Here is a 21,358-nt window from a genome sequence, read left to right on the forward strand (position 1 = left end):
GTTACTGATAACTATGAGTTTGAAGATGTTGATATTTGGTTCTATTTTGAAGATTTTTGTGGTAAATTCAATGGGTTATTCTATAGAAAGTCAACCATAACATGGAGGGAAAAAGCATATTTAATTTTGCTGTATTGAAGAGCAATCTTAGACGTTACAATTCACGTTTTCACTGCAATTGTAACGCTGGAATTGCTCTGGGATTCTTACACGCAGATCCATAAAATAAATGAAAATATTAATTGTCAATAGGTGCCATTTCAGACATTATTTATATAATCTAATGATTTTGAAATATGTTGTGTGTATTATAACATGTTTTAATGAACAATGAAATTGTTACATTTGTTTGCTATTTTATTTTTTTAACATTTCATTCCATTTTTATTCTTCTTAAATTTAGCAATTAAATTTGTATTTAAAAGTTAAGCTCAATTTAATTTAGAACACTGAATTTTTGGTGTTTCATTATGAACTGAAAAAAAATGTTTTTTGTTTTATTTGAATTTAATTCCATTTTAATTCTACTTCCTTAAATTGAGCAATTGAATTAGGATTTAAAAGTTAAGCTCAGTTTAATTTAGAACACTGAATTTGTGGCATTTCATTTTATAATCTGAAAAAAAATTATTTGAATTTAATTCCATTTTAATTCTACTTCCTTAAATTCAGCAATTGAATTTAAATGTAAAAGTTAGGCCCTTTGTTCACCAAAGCGTTTTTTTCACGCGGCTGGCGTATTTTTCCAATTGTTTTCAATGGGAGCGCCGCGTATTTATAGCGCCATGAGCATAACGAGGCGCTGAGCGTTTTTTACCGGTCGCCGAGAGTTCGCAGCGCTCATCACCGTCCAATCACAGTGGAGGAGGGGCGGGGCTAATACCACACCGACCAACCGCCACATTCTGCTTGTACAACTTCAACAGTTTATATGCATAAATGACAAAATCATTTAAAACAAGAGCCAGAGCAAATCATTTATAATCTATTGACATTTTTACATAGAAACAACACAGCACAATTTAATTTAAGAACACTGAAGTTGTGGTGTTTCATCTTATGAACTGAAAAATACTTTTTAATTATTTTTATTCTACTTGCTGAAATTGATGAGTTGTCACATGACTCAGTTGTTGAAATCCACCATGACTGTGTTTTAAAGAATGACACTTGAAGCTGAATTGATTCGAACTCCTTCAGGGTAAACAGAAGATTCAATGTTCTCTATTGACATTTCAATTGCTGTTCTAAAGCACTGTAAATGGACAGCGAGTCCAACAGGCCATTCATTACACATTTGCCAATAAGACGAATGCAAACACAATCAGGGAGATACGCACACACACACACACACACACACACACACACACACACACACACACACACACACACACACACACACACACACACCGCAGTAAAATAAAGGGGATATACTTCAGTCTTCAATCCCAGTTCTACTGGTAATAATTTAAAAAGTCATTAAGAGAAAACATAACACATGTATCACTTTCTCAAAATGAACGCGGCACATTTATTCCATTAGCATTTGAAAGCATTTCTTATTGCACATCATTGCATTGTTATTTATATGAAGAGAGAACACGACGCTCTCTTATATGTGCAAATGAGTTCATTTTGCATATCACTAGATCCGTAATGGAGTTTGGACTTGATGAATATCTGATCATTTCTCTCTCTCAGTATCGCATTGGGCTTTACATTGCATGTATGATACTGAAAACTAAAAAAAAGTTTATTTATAATTTTATTTAAATTTAATTCCATTCTACTTCAACTTCCTTAAACTCCGCAATTGACTTTGGATTTAAAAGTTAAGCTCAATTTAATGTAGAACACTAAATTTGTGGCGTTTCATTTTATGAACTGAAAAATAATTTATGTATTTATTGTTTTATTTTGTTATATTTAATTTCATTTTAATGCTACTTCTTTAAATTGAGCGATTGAATGTGGATTCAAAAGTTTAATTTAAAACACTGTGGCGTTTGTGGCATTTCATCTGATTTGATTTCATTGTTTCATGTGTTTCATCGCAACAATATGAAATGTTCAACAATATTGAAAGATATATCATCTAATGTTATTTAAAATATACATGTAGCGAGAACACAAGTGTGCAAATGAGTTATTTTTGTGTATCACTAGATCTGTAACGGATTTTGTAATATCTGATTGATAATCTCTTACTCTCAGCATTGCATGTGTGATATACAGTAATGTGTGCATGTTCTTCACTGACTCTCTGTTGACTCCTGAATCTGAAGCTCAGTGTGGAGGATTCCTGTCCGAGATGAATGGAGTTATCCTGAGTCCCGGTTTTCCTGGGAATTATCCCAGTGGGCTTGACTGCAACTGGACGGTTAAACTTCCCGTCGGCTTTGGTTTGTATCCTGTAACTTTCGTTTGAACATGTATCCTAATTTTTCGGGAACCATACAAAAATGGAATATATGGCCATATATGTACTTATATTTTAAATAGCATGACGTATATCTATACATATATTTGACTTATCTGACAACACAATATATGCCTGCAACATATATGAACATTTATGTGTCCGAACATGTGAAGAAAATATTTGAGTTCATCCATATATGATACCATATCTGCATATATTACAGTATCGTATTGGTTTCTCACATATATGGACAACATTAAGTAAAAATATGTGACATACATATTTGTTTCCCACATATTTAGTAAATGTATGTAAACAAACATGCTGATGCATTGAAATAAGTACATATATGCATATATACATATATGTGTCTTACATATATTTAACATTTATGTGCATATACGGGAAAATATATGGCACTTACATGAAAACGGCCATTTTTGCAATATTTTGCAATATATGTTTCATATATGTCTATGTGTTTTATATATATGAATTTTCCATATATTCTCATATAGGCAGCAGACATACATGGGCACTGACATTACAGTATATTATGTAATTTACATATATTGACATATATTAAAATTCTGTCCGTTAGTTAACATAAGTTAGTTAGCATGAACTAATAACGAACTGCACTTATTAATTTGAGCATTTATTAATCTTTGTTAATGTTAATTTCAACATTTACTAATACTTTATTCAAATCTTGTTAACATTAGTTAATGCACTGTGAACTAACATGAACAAACAGCTGTATTTTTATTAACAAACATTAACAAAGATGAACAAATACAGTAACAACTGTATTGCTCATGGTTAGTTCACGTTCACTCTAAAAAATGCAGGGTTGTTTTAACCTAAATTTGGGTCAAATATGGACGCGCTCAGCCATTGGGTTAAAAAATGGCTATGTTTGTCCATATTTGACCCAAATTTGGGTTGAAACAAACCAGATTTTTTTTTAGTGTGAAGTTAATACATTAATGTTAACTAATGAACCTTACTGTAAAATGTTCCCCATTTTTCTTCTTTTCTTCAAGCGTCTGATTGTTAAACGCTTCATCTCTCCTCCTGTTGTTCATGAACAGGGATTCACCTGCAGTTCCTGAACTTCTCCACGGAGTCTGTTCACGATTACCTGGAAGTGCGTGGCGGGACGCTGGACTCGGGTTCGGTGATCGACAGGTTCAGTGGGCCTGTGGTTCCCGAGTCTTTCTTCAGCACGACCCACGAGACAAGCTTCTTCTTCCACAGCGACTACTCGCAGAACAAGCCCGGTTTCCACATCACCTACGAAGGTAAGACGGATTAGACCTACTTCTCCTGTCCACACACTGGGAAAAATGATCGGGATTTTAACGGTAAAATACTGTAAAAATGCTACGGTGAAAAACGGGTTAACAGAACGTTTCCGTACTATATACGGTGAACAACTGTGATAGATCTAACTGTACATTTAATGTAATTTTACAGTAAAATACCGTTAATTTTTAAATTGTTAAAGTCATTGTATAATTTACAGTGAAAAAACGAAACTTTCGCTTCACATTTGATGTATTTTTGTTGAAATGTGTTTCTTCATGATTTTTTTCTTCTAATCAGTTATGTACATTAGGGTTTTATGTTACATTTAATGTTATTAAATTAATGTTTATTACCTTTTTAAAAATGCCATGTGTGTTACCATGATGGTGTTCAGTGTTTGTGTGAATGACACTGTGCAGTTTCTGTATATTAGTATTCATTTTCTCAGCTTGTCGAAGCTGCAAAGCTACTTGTGATGAGCTTTGATTCATCATGTGACTCTCATCTCCACTGTGATTGGTGTTTGTCAGTGCATTACATTGGTATAAAACAGATATTAGTACTTCAATAGATCGGTCGACTGATCGGTCTTAATGGAAAAGCCATGTATAATTACATTGCTTGCGGGAATGTGTATGTCTAGCTGTGGTGATTTCAATGGGATGAGTTTTAAGACGCAGCTTTTCTGAGAGGATTTGACCATGCTAACAACTACAACACAGCATTAAAAGATAGCCTAAAAATAATATCAGTGTCTTTTCAATTAAAAGCAGCATTTTGACTGTACTGTTATCTAAGGAAAGCTTAAAGGAGTCCTATAATGCCCTTTTCACAAGATGTATAATAAGTAACTTATGTCCCCAGAGTGTGTATGTGAAGTTTTAGCTCAAAATACCCCACAGATATGTTTTATAGCATGTTAAAATCGTCACTTTTTGAGGGTGAGCAAAAACGCAGTTTTTGTGTCTATCCCTTTAAATGCAGATTAGCTGCTGCTCCCGGCGCAGAAGGCGGAGCTTCGAGAGCTTGTGTGTGTGTGTGTGTGTGTGTGTGTGTGTGTGTGTGTGTGTGTGTGTGTGTGTGTGTGTGTGTGTGTGTGTGTGTGTTAGCAGCTACGATAACCTCACACAAACGCACTGAAGATTTCAAAAATGTTTAGCTTTATATGTTCAAACCGGAGTCGACAAAGATGGAGAGACTCGAGAAGAAGTGACAACATGTAGAGCAACAGAGCGTTTATGAATGCTTACTGATGGAGTTAATTACAGTATCTTCTAGTTATTGATTAGCATATGCTGTCATGATAATCTATAAATCGTGTTCCCGGGGACGGGGTTTATGTAAATTTTAGGGTTAGTGATGTCACTAACCCGGGAGGAATGTCGTGTAGTTCCACGGGCAGTAAAAACACCATTAAAAAATGTGTTGCTGTCCTTAAAAAGCGATTTCTTTAAAATAAAATATCTCTCTTTGCTTTGAACTTTGAGCGTCGTAACTTTTAAAGGGGTGGTTTACTGCTTTTTGTCTTTGCATGACTGTGTTTATGGGGTCTAATATAACATGTCTTCGAGTTGTTGTTTTTTTTAAAGCCTTATTTTTCATAAATTTCACCTTTGTTGTAAGCCGCTTTCTCCTCTGTCATTTGAACGACCGGTTGACTTCCTGATTCTATGAAACCAATCCCGGTGAAACAGGCAATGGGCTCAGATTGGTTAGTTGGGCCGCTGTGTTGCAATTGGCTAAACTTCACGGCCATTACCTTTACAGGCGAAAGCTGCATGTGCTCCGGTCAAATGTAAATAATGGTGTAATACTGCGTATCAGTTTGAGCCAGAATCAGAATCAGACCCAGAAAGCGGCAATGAAGAGAGTCAAGCAGAACCTCCCCAAACACGGCTCTTACAAAACGTTTCTGAATGGTAATGAATGATTCATTTTTGAATCATTATTATTATTCTATTTTACTATTATTATATAAGACTTTCGATACGCTTGAAAATGCTACTGCTGCTTGTTAGCTTTTGAGATACGGTTTTCTCCTGATTAAATGTTTAATATAACTGAATAAATGACTGAGTAATGGTGTTTTTTAAAGTTATTGTTTTATCGATATAATGAACAACCGTTTATCTATTCACAAAACTTAGTTTACTCTGTGTATCATTTTCTTTAGGTGTACATGTGGCAACTGTGTTAAAATGCCAACAGAACGTGAAAACATCTGATAACAGCAGCTGAAGTTTGCTGTTGCGATTTACATATCATTTTTTAACTTTATACACGTTTGTCTTATACACACAAAATAGCAAAGAACTAACTAGCTGCAAACAGCGTTGGCATTGGTTTACGTTCTTGATCAAATCGAAAAATTACGTCATAAAGTATACATGGAAAATACATTTACAAAATTAGTACATAATTACAAATTCAGGTCCAAAATGTTTGTACGCGTTTGTCATAGACACACGAAATAGCATAACTAAGTGGCTACTAAAGCCAGCGCTGGCATTTGTTTACGTCCTTGATCAAAACTAAAACATTACGTCTGAAATTATACATGCAAATACATTTAAAATGATTAAGTCTTACTTACAGGTTGTGGCCCAACAACTGCTGCCTCTGGTTTTAAAGTTGAACTGCTTCATGCTTTAGTAACAGTTTGTTGTTGAATCCGACATTGAATTCGTGGAGATTCTGGAAGCTGTCTTCCGTAAAATGCGCAGCACAGAGAGCTAAATTACGATTGTAATTTTCAGGAACATAATCAAACATAAATTGTAGCCATTGTTGACGAACTACAGCGTCCGTATGAAGGCCGAACACAGAATAGCTGACAGCTGGGTGAAAATAACACACTTTCGACGGCATGGCTACTGCTCTCCACTATAACTCCTCCTCTTCCACAAAGCTGCAGAAATATGGCCACGCCCCCTTTTTTGCATATTCCGGAGGGAGGGTTGATGTAAATTTATGGGTTAGTTACGTATAAAACCCGGCAGTATCTCGTTGTAGTCCCATTCGAGTCGTTTTTGTAGACATTAAACTTCCTGATTTTTAAAAATACTATATCTCTGCTTACGTTGAACTTTCAGCGCAGCAGCTTTGCAGATACTGTTCATGCACCAACAGCAACATTACACACTATTTAAAATGAAAAAAGTGAAATCGCAATCAACCATTCCGTTAACTATTGCTAATACTGTATGATTAGAGATTCAAACAGACCTCTAAATCTAAGTGTTAAACTCTTCCCTTTTGTTCATGCATGATGTCCTGAAGACAGGTTTGCTTTTACTGTAGTAAGTGATTACGGAACAACCACCCTCAAATCCCTAGTAAGATTTACTCAGAAGTTTTAAAAGTCTATTTTTTATTTTCCACCCCTTGTGTCTTTGTGGTTTAGAGAACAGGAATGTGTCACTATTCTGACTTTATGGTTCCCGTACAGTAAGATGTCTCTCTTCACTTGAGGTTTTGATGTTATAAATAGAAGTTCTCATCCTCAGTGAAACTGCTTGCTTTGACAGAACTTTTCAGTATTAGTCACAACATTTGTAGTGTGTGTGTGTGTGTGTGTGTGTGTGTGTGTGTGTGTGTGTGTGTGTGTGTGTGTGTGTGTGTGTGTGTGTGTGTGTGTGTGCGCATGCTTGCATGCGTACCTGTGTTTGAGTGTGTGTTTGTGACAAGTCTGCTAAGTTTAGACATTTCTTTTTAGATGATAATTATGACTCTTTATGTTCTCTAAATTACTTAGAATTAAAAGTTATTTTATGCTTTCTTTAATAATTATGTATGTTAATTGTCTAAGCATTTTCCAGATCATGGACAATAAGTTTATTGAAATTAAACTAAACTAGTTTAGAACTTTGTCTTGCATAATTTCTATTGCAATCTGAAGCCATAGGAGAAGTTCCTGCATAATCAAATGTACATGTTTGATGCATTTGTTAGGTTTTAATGTCAAGTTCATGAAATTTACAGGATGTTACTTGGAAAAAAAGGTAATCTGATTCAGTTACTCGTGTTACTTGTAATGTGTTCCCCCAACACTGCTTTTAAATTTATAAACAAAATATCTGAGTTACTTTATCAAATAAGTAATGGACAGCTCTCCTGTCTCAATATTAAGATAAATAGTAATGCATACAGGCTTTCTTCAGTGAAAACATTGAAGTAATCTGTAAAAAAGTAATCTGATTACTTTACTAACATTACTTGTAATTTGTTACACCCAACATTGCCCGGCTATATAATTGATATTGGTGTTCCTTATGGCAGCCGGTATATTAGTTTACTGTCACTTTAACACCTGACGCACAGATCCATTATACTGTTACACATGCATTTACTTTCTCAACTGTTTACGTTTACTTAAAATAAAACTGACGAGAATTCTTGCTAAAACCGGCATATTGACATTATTTTGTGTGTTTTATTTGACTGTTCAAGCATAATAACCAGTGAAAAAGAACTCAATTTAGTACTGAGAGGCGGAGTTATGTGAGGTAACCTGCCAAAGTAACTAGTAGGAGTTACACGCCACTACTGAAACACACCGGCATTTGGCAGGTCGGCGGATTTAATGTCGAGTCCTGAGTTACTTGAAAAAAAGTAATCTGATTAGGTAACTCAAGTTACTTGTAATTTTTCACCTCTTTTAAATTTACAACAATATATCCGAGTTACTTTATCAACTAAGTAACTGACAGCTCTCCATGTTAAAGGAAATTGAAAGTAATGCACAGAGGCTTTCTGTAATGAAAACATTGATGTAATCTGTAAAAGTAATCTGATTACATTACTTATAATTTGATACACCCAACATTGCCCTGTTATATAAGGCCATGTGTTCACCAAATCGTTTTTTTCACGCGGCTGGCGTATTTTTTCAATTGTTTTCAATGGGAGCGCCGTGTTTTTACAACGCCATGAGGGTAACAAGGCGCTGAATGTTCAACTTTGGGTAAAACGCAGCGCTCATCACTGTCACTTTTTAACCAGGCGTCCAATCACAGTGGAGGAAGGGCGGGACTAATACATTTTTAGTATGAAACAAATTATCTGCGAAATCAGTTACAAGTAAACGTTGCTGCGGATATTCTGTATCATAGCAATGAATCGTTTCAACTGAAAAACCGCTGCGCTGCCAAAACGCTCTCAAGCGCCCACAGCTAGGCGTTTTCAGCAGAGCGTCTAGCGTTTTCAGCTGGCTAAAAACACTTTGGTGGACACACAGCCTAATTGACATTGGTTTTCATTATGGCTTCTCACTGGATAAAACCTTCTGCTCATAAGTAAAATAACACAGTTGTTGTTTGTGTTCAGCTTATGAGCTGCAGAGGTGTCCGGATCCGCGGCCCTTCCGGAACGGACTGGTGATCGGCAGTGATTTGGGCGTGGGAATGACCATCTCGTTCCAGTGCCTGCCGGGATACACACTTCTGGGGGAATCGGCGCTCACGTGTTTGCATGGCATCAGCCGCAACTGGAACCATCCTGTGCCTCGATGTGACGGTACCCAACAAACCTTTCGTCTTCTAGCCCTTCTCACAGAAAATACTGAAACATTCCCCCGCTTTCACTTTACTCATAGTTTAGTCTGCTGTCGCTTTAAGACCTGACGCACGGGTCCAATATACTGTTACACGTGTTTTCTTTCTTAACTATTTACGTTCACTTAAAACGTAACTGACTGTGTTTATTAGAATATGCGCCAAGACCGGCATTGTGACGTTATTTTGTGTGTAGAAAAATAACCAAATGTAATACTTAAAAAAAATACCTAATCCTGGCTTAATCTAAGCTCTATCTGTGAAACCAGGCCATAAAGGTTTTAATTAAACTCTTTACAATAAGGTTCATTAGTTAACATTAGTTAATGCACTAACTAACATAACCTAACCAAGAGCAAAACATTTGTTACTGTATTTGTTAATCTTTGTTAATGTTAGTTAATTAAAATACAGCTGTTTGTTCATGTTAGTTCACAGTGCATTAACTAATGTTAACAAGATTTTAATAAAGTATTAGTAAATGTTCGAATTAACATTAACAAAGATTAATAAATGCTGTATACATGCATTAGTTCATTATTAGTTCATGTTCACTAATGTTAACTTATTGTAAAGTGTTACCGTAAATTCTATTCAAGCTTCAGTGGTAAATGTGGACCATATATGAATGCTTTTCTTCATGCATTAAACTGAACGTAAGTTTGACGCCGCTGCATTAGTGCTTGTTGTATCTGTATAAGGCATTGTGATTCTCTGTGTTGATTGGTCATCCTTCAGCTCTTTGTGGTGGTAATATCACCGCACTCAACGGCACCATTTACTCTCCGGGACACCCGGCCGATTACCCCAATCTGAAAGACTGCATCTGGAGCATCCGAGTCCCTCCAGGCAACGGCATCCACATCAACTTCAGCGTGCTCAACACCGAGCCCATCTACGACTACATCACCATCTGGTACGAGTCCTGCAAGAAGAATCTCACCTAAACACGAGCCTCATATAACCACAGGACACACACCGCTCACACACCAGTTATGCTCACAGAATAACCTTCAGGATAGAGATGATGATTATTTTACTGTTTCAGAGTCTGATCATCGTCACTTATAATCTATTTTATGCAAATTCATAATTACTTTTCTTAATATGATAAAAATAATAATTTAATAACCATTAGATTGCAAAACAACAACGGCACAATTGCAATTTATTTATTTATTTATTTATTTATTTATTTATTTGTTATATTTTTATATTGACTGATGATGAACAATATTTTATAATGTACAATTGTTATTGTTTTTTTACATGGCCGATGATGAACAATATATTTTTGTCAGTATTATGACTTGTGACAAATAATAATTATTATTATTATCATTATTATTATTGTTATTATTAATTAACATTTTGCTTTTGTACCAGCCACTTGACACTTCTTCATGGACAAGGACAAACTCTCTGGTATTAATAACAATAATAATAATAAGAAGAAGATTGCAAAACAACTCCTGCATAATCGCCAGATAAATTACTTTATTTATTTATTTATTGTTTGTTTGTTTATGTTTTTAAATGACTGATGATGAACAACATTTTATATTGTACAATTGACATTTATTTTTTTATTTTATTATTTATTTGTTTGTTTGTTTTTAAATGGCCAATACAATATTTTATATGTATTATTATATGTATTATTATTATTATAGTTGTTACTACTACTACTACTACTACTAATTAGATTTAAAAACAACTTCACATTTGCCATAAATGTATTAATTTTATTTACTTAAATAATTAATTAATGTTTGTTAAATGGCCAGTGATGAACACATTATACACATCCTGTTTTTGGGCGATGTCTAGCGAGTTCAATGCCAAGCAATTTTTATTTGAGACTAAATGAAAAGCGCTGTTTGTTGATGGCGTTATTGAGGGCTACTGTTTCAAACCTGTAAAAAATAAAAGAAACAATTACCAAGAGTGAGTTTGGATCCATCAAAGTGATTTGTCAAGGATTCCACCAGAGAGTTTGTCTTTGTCCATGAACATCGGAGACTTGCGTAACACTTTCAGTCTTTTATCTGTTTTGTTTCACACATTTCTGTCTCTTATATTTTCTCCACGAGTGAACATCTGTGCTGGAGTGACTGGTGCGATGCAAAGTGTTGACGCTTGTGTTCACATCATGGAAAATAGGATTTTTCTTGCTTTTCCAAAATAAAAGGCTTTGATGTACTCAGTGTAAATCCTTCCCCAGGAATGGCGTATTCAGAAATAATTTTTCATAGAGTATGACCTCTCAAATTTACATATCAATGCATATTCAAAGCTCAACACTGTTGTTCCTCATTTCTCATGCGAAGGGTGGTTTACATACAGAACACTTCAAGGTGCAATAGTGGAAACACACACTGTTTCATTTAATAATTTAATTCTCACGGTGCGAAATCTGTGGCCATGACATTGTGACTCTTATTGGGGCAAGGAGGACATTTTCCATAAACATCAAAAAGTCTGAAGATAAACGTTAGAGGAAAAGTTTACATTAGTCTCTGTGGTAAAACTTAAAGCTTTTATGCATAATGCATTATAAAAGTATTTTAATGCATTTATTATAAATTGTAATGTACATCATGAATAATTGTAAGCACAGTTATAATATTATATATTCATTGAACAGCTTTAGAAAGTATAATGCACAAACAGTTTCAGATACAACAAGGAATCTGCAAATATTATAATGCATTTTTACTTTGGTTACAGTTATTTATGAAGCGATATAATGCATTATAATGTGTATTATAATCACCATTATTATAATGCATTATACATAAAGGCTTGAAGTAGCTGATCTGTTATAAAATTTAATAATAAACATTCACAGTTACAGCTTAAGACCAATCCTTTATATCTATCCTTTATCTGTCATATATATTTAATGAACATGCTCAAAGGTTTCCCATGATAATAATTTTATGATTTACTGGTTCAACTCATAAATGAACGATTATTTTCTGCAGGACACACTAAAGTTGAGTAGTTTAGAAAGCTACATTGCTTTAATTGTTTATTCTACCTTTCTGTAATCTGATGGTTTCAAAATAGTTTCATAAAGGCCCGTCTTCCTAATTAAAAAACATTACGAATTACAGGATTCAGAAGCAATAGTGTAACTCAGTACTGAGGGTTTTGAATGAGAGCGACAGAAAAGAGATGTTGTTCTTTATATGAGAGAGAGTGTATTATATCAGCGAACAGAAGAAGTGGAGGATGTTTTAAACGCGTGTCTTCTGTCTCCTGTAGGGACGGCCCTGACCCAACATCTCCACAGATTGGGCAGTTCAGCGGGAGCTCGTCTCAGGAGTTCGTTTACAGCACATCCAATCAGATCCTGCTAAAGTTCCACAGCGACTTCAGCACCAGCGGATTCTTTGTTCTGCGTTTCCATGGTGAGCAGTTTCCCGCTTTAGTGTTGCTCTTCACCACGGCTCAGGTTGCTGATTGTGTGTGTGTGTGTGTGTGTGTGTGTGTGTGTGTGTGTGTGTGTGTGTGTGTGTGTGTGTGTGTGTGTGTGTGTGTGTGTGTGTGTGTGTGTGTGTGTATGTGTGTGTGTGTGTGTGTGTGTGTGTGTGTGTGTGTGTGTGTGTGTGTTGCTTGTTGTCATGTTGATTATCCGGCTCATTCCCTCACGCCCACAGAACATGTTCTTTACATACGCGGTTGACGTACACACATTCAGCTCAAACTGTGCCGTGAAACTGCATTGTGTACATTCAGATTTCTGCTGTATTATATTCCTGTTTTCTGTGACAGCGCCACCTATAGAGGAGAGCTGGATTAAAGGGATGGATGTACTTTTATGATGGATTGATGCACTTTTATGATGGATTGATGCACTTTTATGATGGATAGATGCACTTTTATGATGGATAGATGCACTTTTATGATGGATTGATGCACTTTTATGATGGATAGATCCACTTTTATGATGGATAGATGCACTTTTATGATGGATAGATGCACTTTTATGATGGATAGGTGCACTTTTATGATGGATAGATGGACTTTTATGATGATTAATGCACTTTTATGATGGATAGATGCACTTTTATGATGGATAGAGGGACTTTTATGATGGATAGAGGGACTTTTATGATGATTAAAGCACTTTTATGATCGATTGATGCACTTTTATGATGGATAGATGCACTTTTATGATGATAGATCACTTTTATGATGGATTGATGCACTTTTATGATGGATAGATGCACTTTTATGATAGATAGATGCACTTTTATGATGGATAGATGCACTTTTATGATGGATAGATGCACTTTTATGATGGATAGATGGACTTTTATGATGATTAATGCACTTTTATGATGGATAGATGGACTTTTATGATGATTAATGCACTTTTATGATGGATAGATGGACTTTTATGATGATTAATGCACTTTTATGATGGATAGAGGGACTTTTATGATGGATAGAGGGACTTTTATGATGATTAAAGCACTTTTATGATCGATTGATGCACTTTTATGATGGATAGATGCACTTTTATGATGATAGATCACTTTTATGATGGATAGATGCACTTTTATGATGGATAGATGCACTTTTATGATAGATAGATGCACTTTTATGATGGATAGATGCACTTTTATGATGGATAGATGCACTTTTATGATGGATAGATGGACTTTTATGATGATTAATGCACTTTTATGATGGATAGATGCACTTTTATGATGGATAGATGCACTTTTATGATAGATAGATGCACTTTTATGATGGACAGATGCACTTTTATGATGGATAGATGCACTTTTATGATGGATAGATGGACTTTTATGATGATTAATGCACTTTTATGATGGATAGATGCACTTTTATGATGGATAGAGGGACTTTTATGATGATTAAAGCACTTTTATGATGGATTGATGCACTTTTATGATGGATAGATGCACTTTTATGATGATAGATCACTTTTATGATGGATTGATGCACTTTTATGATGGATAGATGCACTTTTATGATGGATGGATGCACTTTTATGATGGACAGATGCACTTTTATGATGGATAGATGCACTTTATGATGGACAGATGCACTTTTATGATGGATAGATGGACTTTTATGATGATTAATGCACTTTTATGATGGATAGATGCACTTTTATGATGGATAGATGCACTTTTATGATGATATATCACTTTTATGATGGATTGATGCAATTTTATGGTGGATAGATGCACTTTTATGATGATTAAAGCACTTTTATGATGGATTGATGCACTTTTATGATGGATAGATGCACTTTTATGATGGATAGATGCACTTTTATGATGGATAGATGCACTTTTATGATTGATAGAGGGACTTTTATGATGATTAAAGCACTTGTATGATGGATTGATGCACTTTTATGATGATAGATCACTTTTATGATGGATTGATGCAATTTTATGGTGGATAGATGCACTTTTATGATGGATAGATGGACTTTTATGATGATTAATGCACTTTTATGATGGATTGATCCACTTTTATCATGGATTGATGCACTTTTATGATGATAGATGCACTTTTATGATGATAGATCACTTTTATGATGGATTGATGCACTTTTATGATGGATAGATGCACTTTTATGATGGATAGATGCACTTTTATGATGGATAGATGCACTTTTATGATGGATAGATGCACTTTTATGATGGATAGATGGACTTTTATGATGATTAATGCACTTTTATGATGGATAGATGCACTTTTATGATGGATAGATGCACTTTTATGATAGATAGATGCACTTTTATGATGGACAGATGCACTTTTATGATGGATAGATGCACTTTTATGATGGATAGATGCACTTTTATGATGGATAGATGGACTTTTATGATGATTAATGCACTTTTATGATGGATAGATGCACTTTTATGATGGATAGAGGGACTTTTATGATGATTAAAGCACTTTTATGATGGATTGATGCACTTTTATGATGGATAGATGCACTTTTATGATGATAGATCACTTTTATGATGGATTGATGCACTTTTATGATGGATAGATGCACTTTTATGATGGACAGATGCACTTTTATGATGGATAGATGCACTTTTATGATGGACAGATGCACTTTTATGATGGATAGATGGACTTTTATGATGATTAATGCACTTTTATGATGGATAGATGCACTTTTATGATGGATAGATGCACTTTTATGATGATATATCACTTTTATGATGGATTGATGCAATTTTATGGTGGATAGATGCACTTTTATGATGATTAAAGCACTTTTATGATGGATAGATGCACTTTTATGATGGATAGATGCACTTTTATGATGGATAGATGCACTTTTATGATGGATAGATGCACTTTTATGATGGACGGATGCACTTTTATGATGGACAGATGCACTTTTATGATGGATAGATGCACTTTTATGATTGATAGAGGGACTTTTATGATGATTAAAGCACTTGTATGATGGATTGATGCACTTTTATGATGATAGATCACTTTTATGATGGATTGATGCAATTTTATGGTGGATAGATGCACTTTTATGATGGATAGATGGACTTTTATGATGATTAATGCACTTTTATGATGGATTGATCCACTTTTATCATGGATTGATGCACTTTTATGATGATAGATGCACTTTTATGATGGATAGATGCACTTTTATCATGGATTGATGCACTTTTATGATGATAGATGCACTTTTATCATGGATTGATGCACTTTTATGATGGATAGATGCACTTTTATGGTGGATAGATGCACTTTTATGATGGATAGATGCACTTTTATGATGGATAGATGCACTTTTATGATGGATAGATGGACTTTTATGATGATTAATGCACTTTTATGATGGATTGATCCACTTTTATCATGGATTGATGCACTTTTATGATGATAGATGCACTTTTATGATGGATAGATGCACTTTTATCATGGATTGATGCACTTTTATGATGATAGATGCACTTTTATCATGGATTGATGCACTTTTATGATGGATAGATGCACTTTTATGGTGGATAGATACACTTTTATAATGGATAGATGGACTTTTATGATGGATAGATGCACTTTTATTATGGATAGATGCACTTTTATGATGGACGGATGCACTTTTATGATGGATAGATGCACTTTTATGATGATTAAAGCACTTTTATGATGGATTGATGCACTTTTATGATGGATAGATGCACTTTTATGATGGATAGATGCACTTTTATGATGGACGGATGCACTTTTATGATGGACAGATGCACTTTTATGATGGATAGATGCACTTTTATGATTGATAGAGGGACTTTTATGATGATTAAAGCACTTGTATGATGGATTGATGCACTTTTATGATGATAGATCACTTTTATGATGGATTGATGCAATTTTATGGTGGATAGATGCACTTTTATGATGGATAGATGGACTTTTATGATGATTAATGCACTTTTATGATGGATTGATCCACTTTTATCATGGATTGATGCACTTTTATGATGATAGATGCACTTTTATGATGGATAGATGCACTTTTATCATGGATTGATGCACTTTTATGATGATAGATGCACTTTTATCATGGATTGATGCACTTTTATGATGGATAGATGCACTTTTATGGTGGATAGATGCACTTTTATCATGGATAGATACACTTTTATAATGGATAGATGGACTTTTATGATGGATAGATGCACTTTTATTATGGATAGATGCACTTTTATGATGGATTGATGCACTTTTATTATGGAAAGATGTACTTTTATGGACTTCAAAATAGAAACAGCCATTCACTGCCATTATAAAGCTTGGAAGAGTCAGGACATTTTTAATATAACTGATTGTATTCGTCCGAAAGAAGAATGTCATAAACACCTAGGATGACTTGAGGGAGAGTAAATCATGGGCTAATTTTTCATTTTTGGGTGAACTATCCCTTTAAACCTCAAACTGATGCAAAGACTAGACCCATGGAAATGATTCAATTTTTTATTATCTTTCCACCTCATTTTTAACAAAAGAGCAGGTGCAGCCATTCAGATTTGAATGTTCAAGCCTTTCAGTGTATTTAAAGGCCGTGACACGCATTAAAAAGCATCTTTTCCATGTCAATCAGAGTTTTTGTCCTAACCATCGACAATTCTACTTTAGAAACGGCTTCTGTTTCTGCGAAGTTGTGGCTGGAACAACAATTTACAAAGTGTGACAATTATAATCTATGTGCTTAATTTGATGTTAAAAGCATCTAATGTAAGTTTGACTATCATTTATAGCCGTACTAAAGCAGTGATGGATCATTCACCTCAGATCATGAAAATAGAAAATAAATTAAAAGAAACAAGAACGAACAAGTGTATTCTAAAACAAAGATGTTCCAAATGTTGAAATGGTGTAATATTTATGAATTTGATTTTGTGCTTATCTGTTTGGTTGCGAGTGCAGTGTGCTTACAGAGAGGCTCCGCCCACACGCTCTTCTGATTGGCTGTGTTTTGTGATTGTTTTGGTTGCGAGTGCAGTGTGCTTGCAGAGAGACTCCGCCCACCCTCTCTTCTGATTGGCTGTGGTTTATGATTGATTTGGTTGCGAGTGCAGTGTGCTTACAGAGAGACTCCGCCTACACTCTCTTCTGATTGGCTGTGGTTTATGATTGATTTGGTTGCGAGTGCAGTGTGCTTACAGAGAGACTCCGCCTACACGCTCTTCTGATTGGCTGTGGATTGTGATTGATTTGGTTGCGAGTGCAGTGCGCTTACAGAGAGACTCCGCCCACACTCTCTTCTGATTGGCTGTGGTTTGTGATTGATTTGGTTGCGAGTGCAGTGCGCTTACAGAGAGACTCCGCCTACACTCTCTTCTGATTGGCTGTGGTTTGTGATTGATTTGGTTGCGAGTGCAGTGCGCTTACAGAGAGACTCCGCCCACACTCTCTTCTGATTGGCTGTGGTTTGTGATTGATTTGGTTGCGAGTGCAGTGCGCTTACAGAGAGACTCCGCCCACACTCTCTTCTGATTGGCTGTGGTTTGTGATTGATTTGGTTGCGAGTGCAGTGTGCTTACAGACAGACTCCGCCCACACGCTCTTCTGATTGGCTGTGGTTTGTGATTGATTTGGTTGCGAGTGCAGTGCGCTTACAGAGAGACTCCACCTACACTTTCTTCTGATTGGCTGTGGTTTGTGATTGATTTGGTTGCGATTGCAGTGTGCTTACAGACAGACTCCGCCCACACGCTCTTCTGATTGGCTGTGGTTTGTGATTGATTTGGTTTCGAGTGCAGTGCAGACTCCTCCCACATTATTTTAGCTGTTCATACCTGCTTTTTGATGTTGTAACCTATTATTTGTTTTCATATTATTTTAAGTTATCATTATACTAATAAACACACTAGATTGTGGTGCAAATAGCTTTACCGTTTACTGCACTTTAAGCCGGTCACATATCAGACGAGTTAATGAAAAGGAAGCACATGCACGAGTTGAAAAATAAAGTCTTTTGTTCCAAATAAACTGAATTTAAAACCAGAATATAAGGCTCATATATTGAAAAAATTAGGCTAAATATATAAAGAGGTTTACCAATGGTGTGTTGAGGGTTAGGACAAAATACCAATTACATTTAAATAATCAGACATTCATTCCTGAAAATGAATAACACAAAAGCAGAATTGAATATTAATAACTATAAAATAGTATAAACCGTTAATACATATAAAAAAAAGCTATGTTCCTAGAAGTGTTTCACGTTGCTGCTTTCTGCTCTCTTACTTTTTGTTTTACTGCTCTCAAAAACACAGGCTAGAAATTATATTACTTGTTTCTTTGGAAAATGGCTTCGATTATTGCCGCGGATGGCGCTGTAATGTGTTTGGAAACTTCCATCATCCGTAATAACACCCATTTCTGAACGAGCAGGAGTAGAAACATACGCAGCTGCTTCTCAGGCACAATCCTTGCTGTTATGAAACCTCATAAGTTACGGTTGGAAATGCACTATATTGTGTGTATCGTACAGGCAGATGCGTATGGAGACTGGACAGAGTTTGCATTTAACATGCATGGGTTTTAATTAGTGCTGGGCAACGATTAATCGCATCCAAAATATAAGTTTGTGTTTACAAAATATATGTGTGTGTGTGCTGTGTATAATTATTATGTATATATAAATACACACACATGCATGTATATATTTAAGAAAAATGTGTTATTTATATATAAAATATTTACATTTGTTTATAATATGAATTTGGTACAAATATAAATGCAGTATATACATGCATATGTGTGTATTTATATATGCAAAATAATTATACACAGTACACACGTATATATATTATGTAAACACGAACTTTTATTTTGGATGCAATTAATCACGATTAATCGTAGCCCAGCACTAGTTTTAATTAGAATTTACTTCAATTTTGCCAATTATTTCTGGTTTTACAATGAAATATGCATTTGTGTTTCCTGGTAAAGATGCATGCAATGCTGCATTAACATGTGTCCAGAATCAGTTATCTCCGCGTTTGATGCTTTGCGATGCTCTAGGTTATTGAACAGAGCATTTAACAGAGGAAATAGCATCTGAACACGACAGATGACCTTTAACCCCATCAGATTTCTCTAATCCGTTTTGTCGTTGCGACGGGAAAGTGTTATTCGATAAAGGACAATAATATGTGCGTTAGCATATTTTCTGCTGATGCTTTTGAGGTTTACCGATAAAGCAATACAGCATAAGGAAGTTAAGTCAAGAGCTGCAAAGCACAAAGCTCGTTAGAGTTTTAAAAGATAATAAAATAAGATGCTTGTGGTCCCAGAGCTGCCAAAATGCCCATTCTCCAGCTTGAAATTGCTTTTAATGTGTAAGCGTAGTAACAGCTGAGTTTTTCTGTTTCTCCTGATGATGAATTTTAAATGAGATGTGCTTTTGTTTATCAGTGGTGCCGTCTAATATTATAGAGGTCATTTAACTGTGTGTAAATCTTCATGATGTTAAGATACTGAGAGCGTTTGCTGGATGAAAACTCATTTAAACAAATCCTTAACTATGTTACAACCTTCCTTGTGTTTGTGTCGGCAGGTTGCATGAAAACACTCTTCAGTTCATTTATCAATTCTACTTTTACATGCTGCCATTTTTATAATGTTTTGTCTAATAATAATCAATGATAATTACAGAAAATTTTTACATTTATTAGCAGGTTCATTTAATATATTTCATACAGTTAAAAAATACTTTTTATTATTTTTTTTTATTATATTATTTAAAAAAAAAACACCTTAACTTTATTTATTCATCTGCAATGTTTTCATTTATTGTGTCAACATTAAAAAAATTAAGCAAATTAATTAAATTACTACATTTTAAGTTACAGCAAAACCACATGTGTATTATTTTGATAATATTTTTTAGCAGGTTGTTTAGCATGAACAATATATTACTTTACATTTAATTACATTTATTAGCAAAAATGATTGCATTGAAATTAAACACTTTTAATATTATAGTATTATCTTTCTTTTTGAATATGTATATAAACATAATTTCTCAGCATTTCTGCACTAAAGCATGTAGTTTGTAGAAACAATTCTTAATATGTGTGAATAATACATGTTCTGCTCAACATCTTACCTCTTCAAAAGATGTTACATCAAAATAGTGATTATTATCATAACACACCAGTAATAGAAGTTATTAATGTATATAATCCTCTTTTAGAAACTCATTGCAATTAGACAATGTGCATAATGAGTGTTGGCAAGGCAGATGCTGAGACTGTGATTATGATTCATACTCTCGTGTAATTGTGTTGTGCATTAAGAAAAACTCCAGTGACAGGTGTGATGATTTAAGATGTAATTGTGTGGGTTGTTTTCAAAGCGTTATCACTTAAACGAGCACTAAACATCACGTATCTCGCCATCTCGTTCCCAGCTTACCAACTCCGTGTCTGTCAACCTCCCGCGCTCGTCGCCAACGCAGAAGTCCTGGCTGAAGATGAGGAATTCCAGATCGGTAAGAACAATTATGGGTTTTTTTACATTTATTATC

General features: G+C 34.8%; 1 protein-coding gene across 1 annotated transcript in view; it reads left to right on the top strand.

Annotated features, from left to right (window-relative positions):
* Positions 1-21,358, top strand: part of LOC143741306 (CUB and sushi domain-containing protein 3-like) — a 323,702-nt gene that overhangs the window by 244,481 nt on the left and 57,863 nt on the right. Inside the window, exons 40-45 of the mRNA XM_077233739.1 lie at positions 2,286-2,402; positions 3,517-3,726; positions 9,059-9,247; positions 10,024-10,201; positions 12,556-12,701; positions 21,242-21,322. Of these exons, the coding sequence (XP_077089854.1) occupies positions 2,286-2,402; positions 3,517-3,726; positions 9,059-9,247; positions 10,024-10,201; positions 12,556-12,701; positions 21,242-21,322 (921 nt within the window). The remainder of the gene's footprint in view (positions 1-2,285; positions 2,403-3,516; positions 3,727-9,058; positions 9,248-10,023; positions 10,202-12,555; positions 12,702-21,241; positions 21,323-21,358) is intronic.

The sequence above is a fragment of the Siphateles boraxobius genome, unplaced genomic scaffold, assembly GCF_051911475.1.
Source record: "Siphateles boraxobius isolate OS27281-9 unplaced genomic scaffold, OSU_SipBor_1 186, whole genome shotgun sequence".
Lineage (NCBI taxonomy): Eukaryota > Metazoa > Chordata > Actinopteri > Cypriniformes > Leuciscidae > Siphateles > Siphateles boraxobius.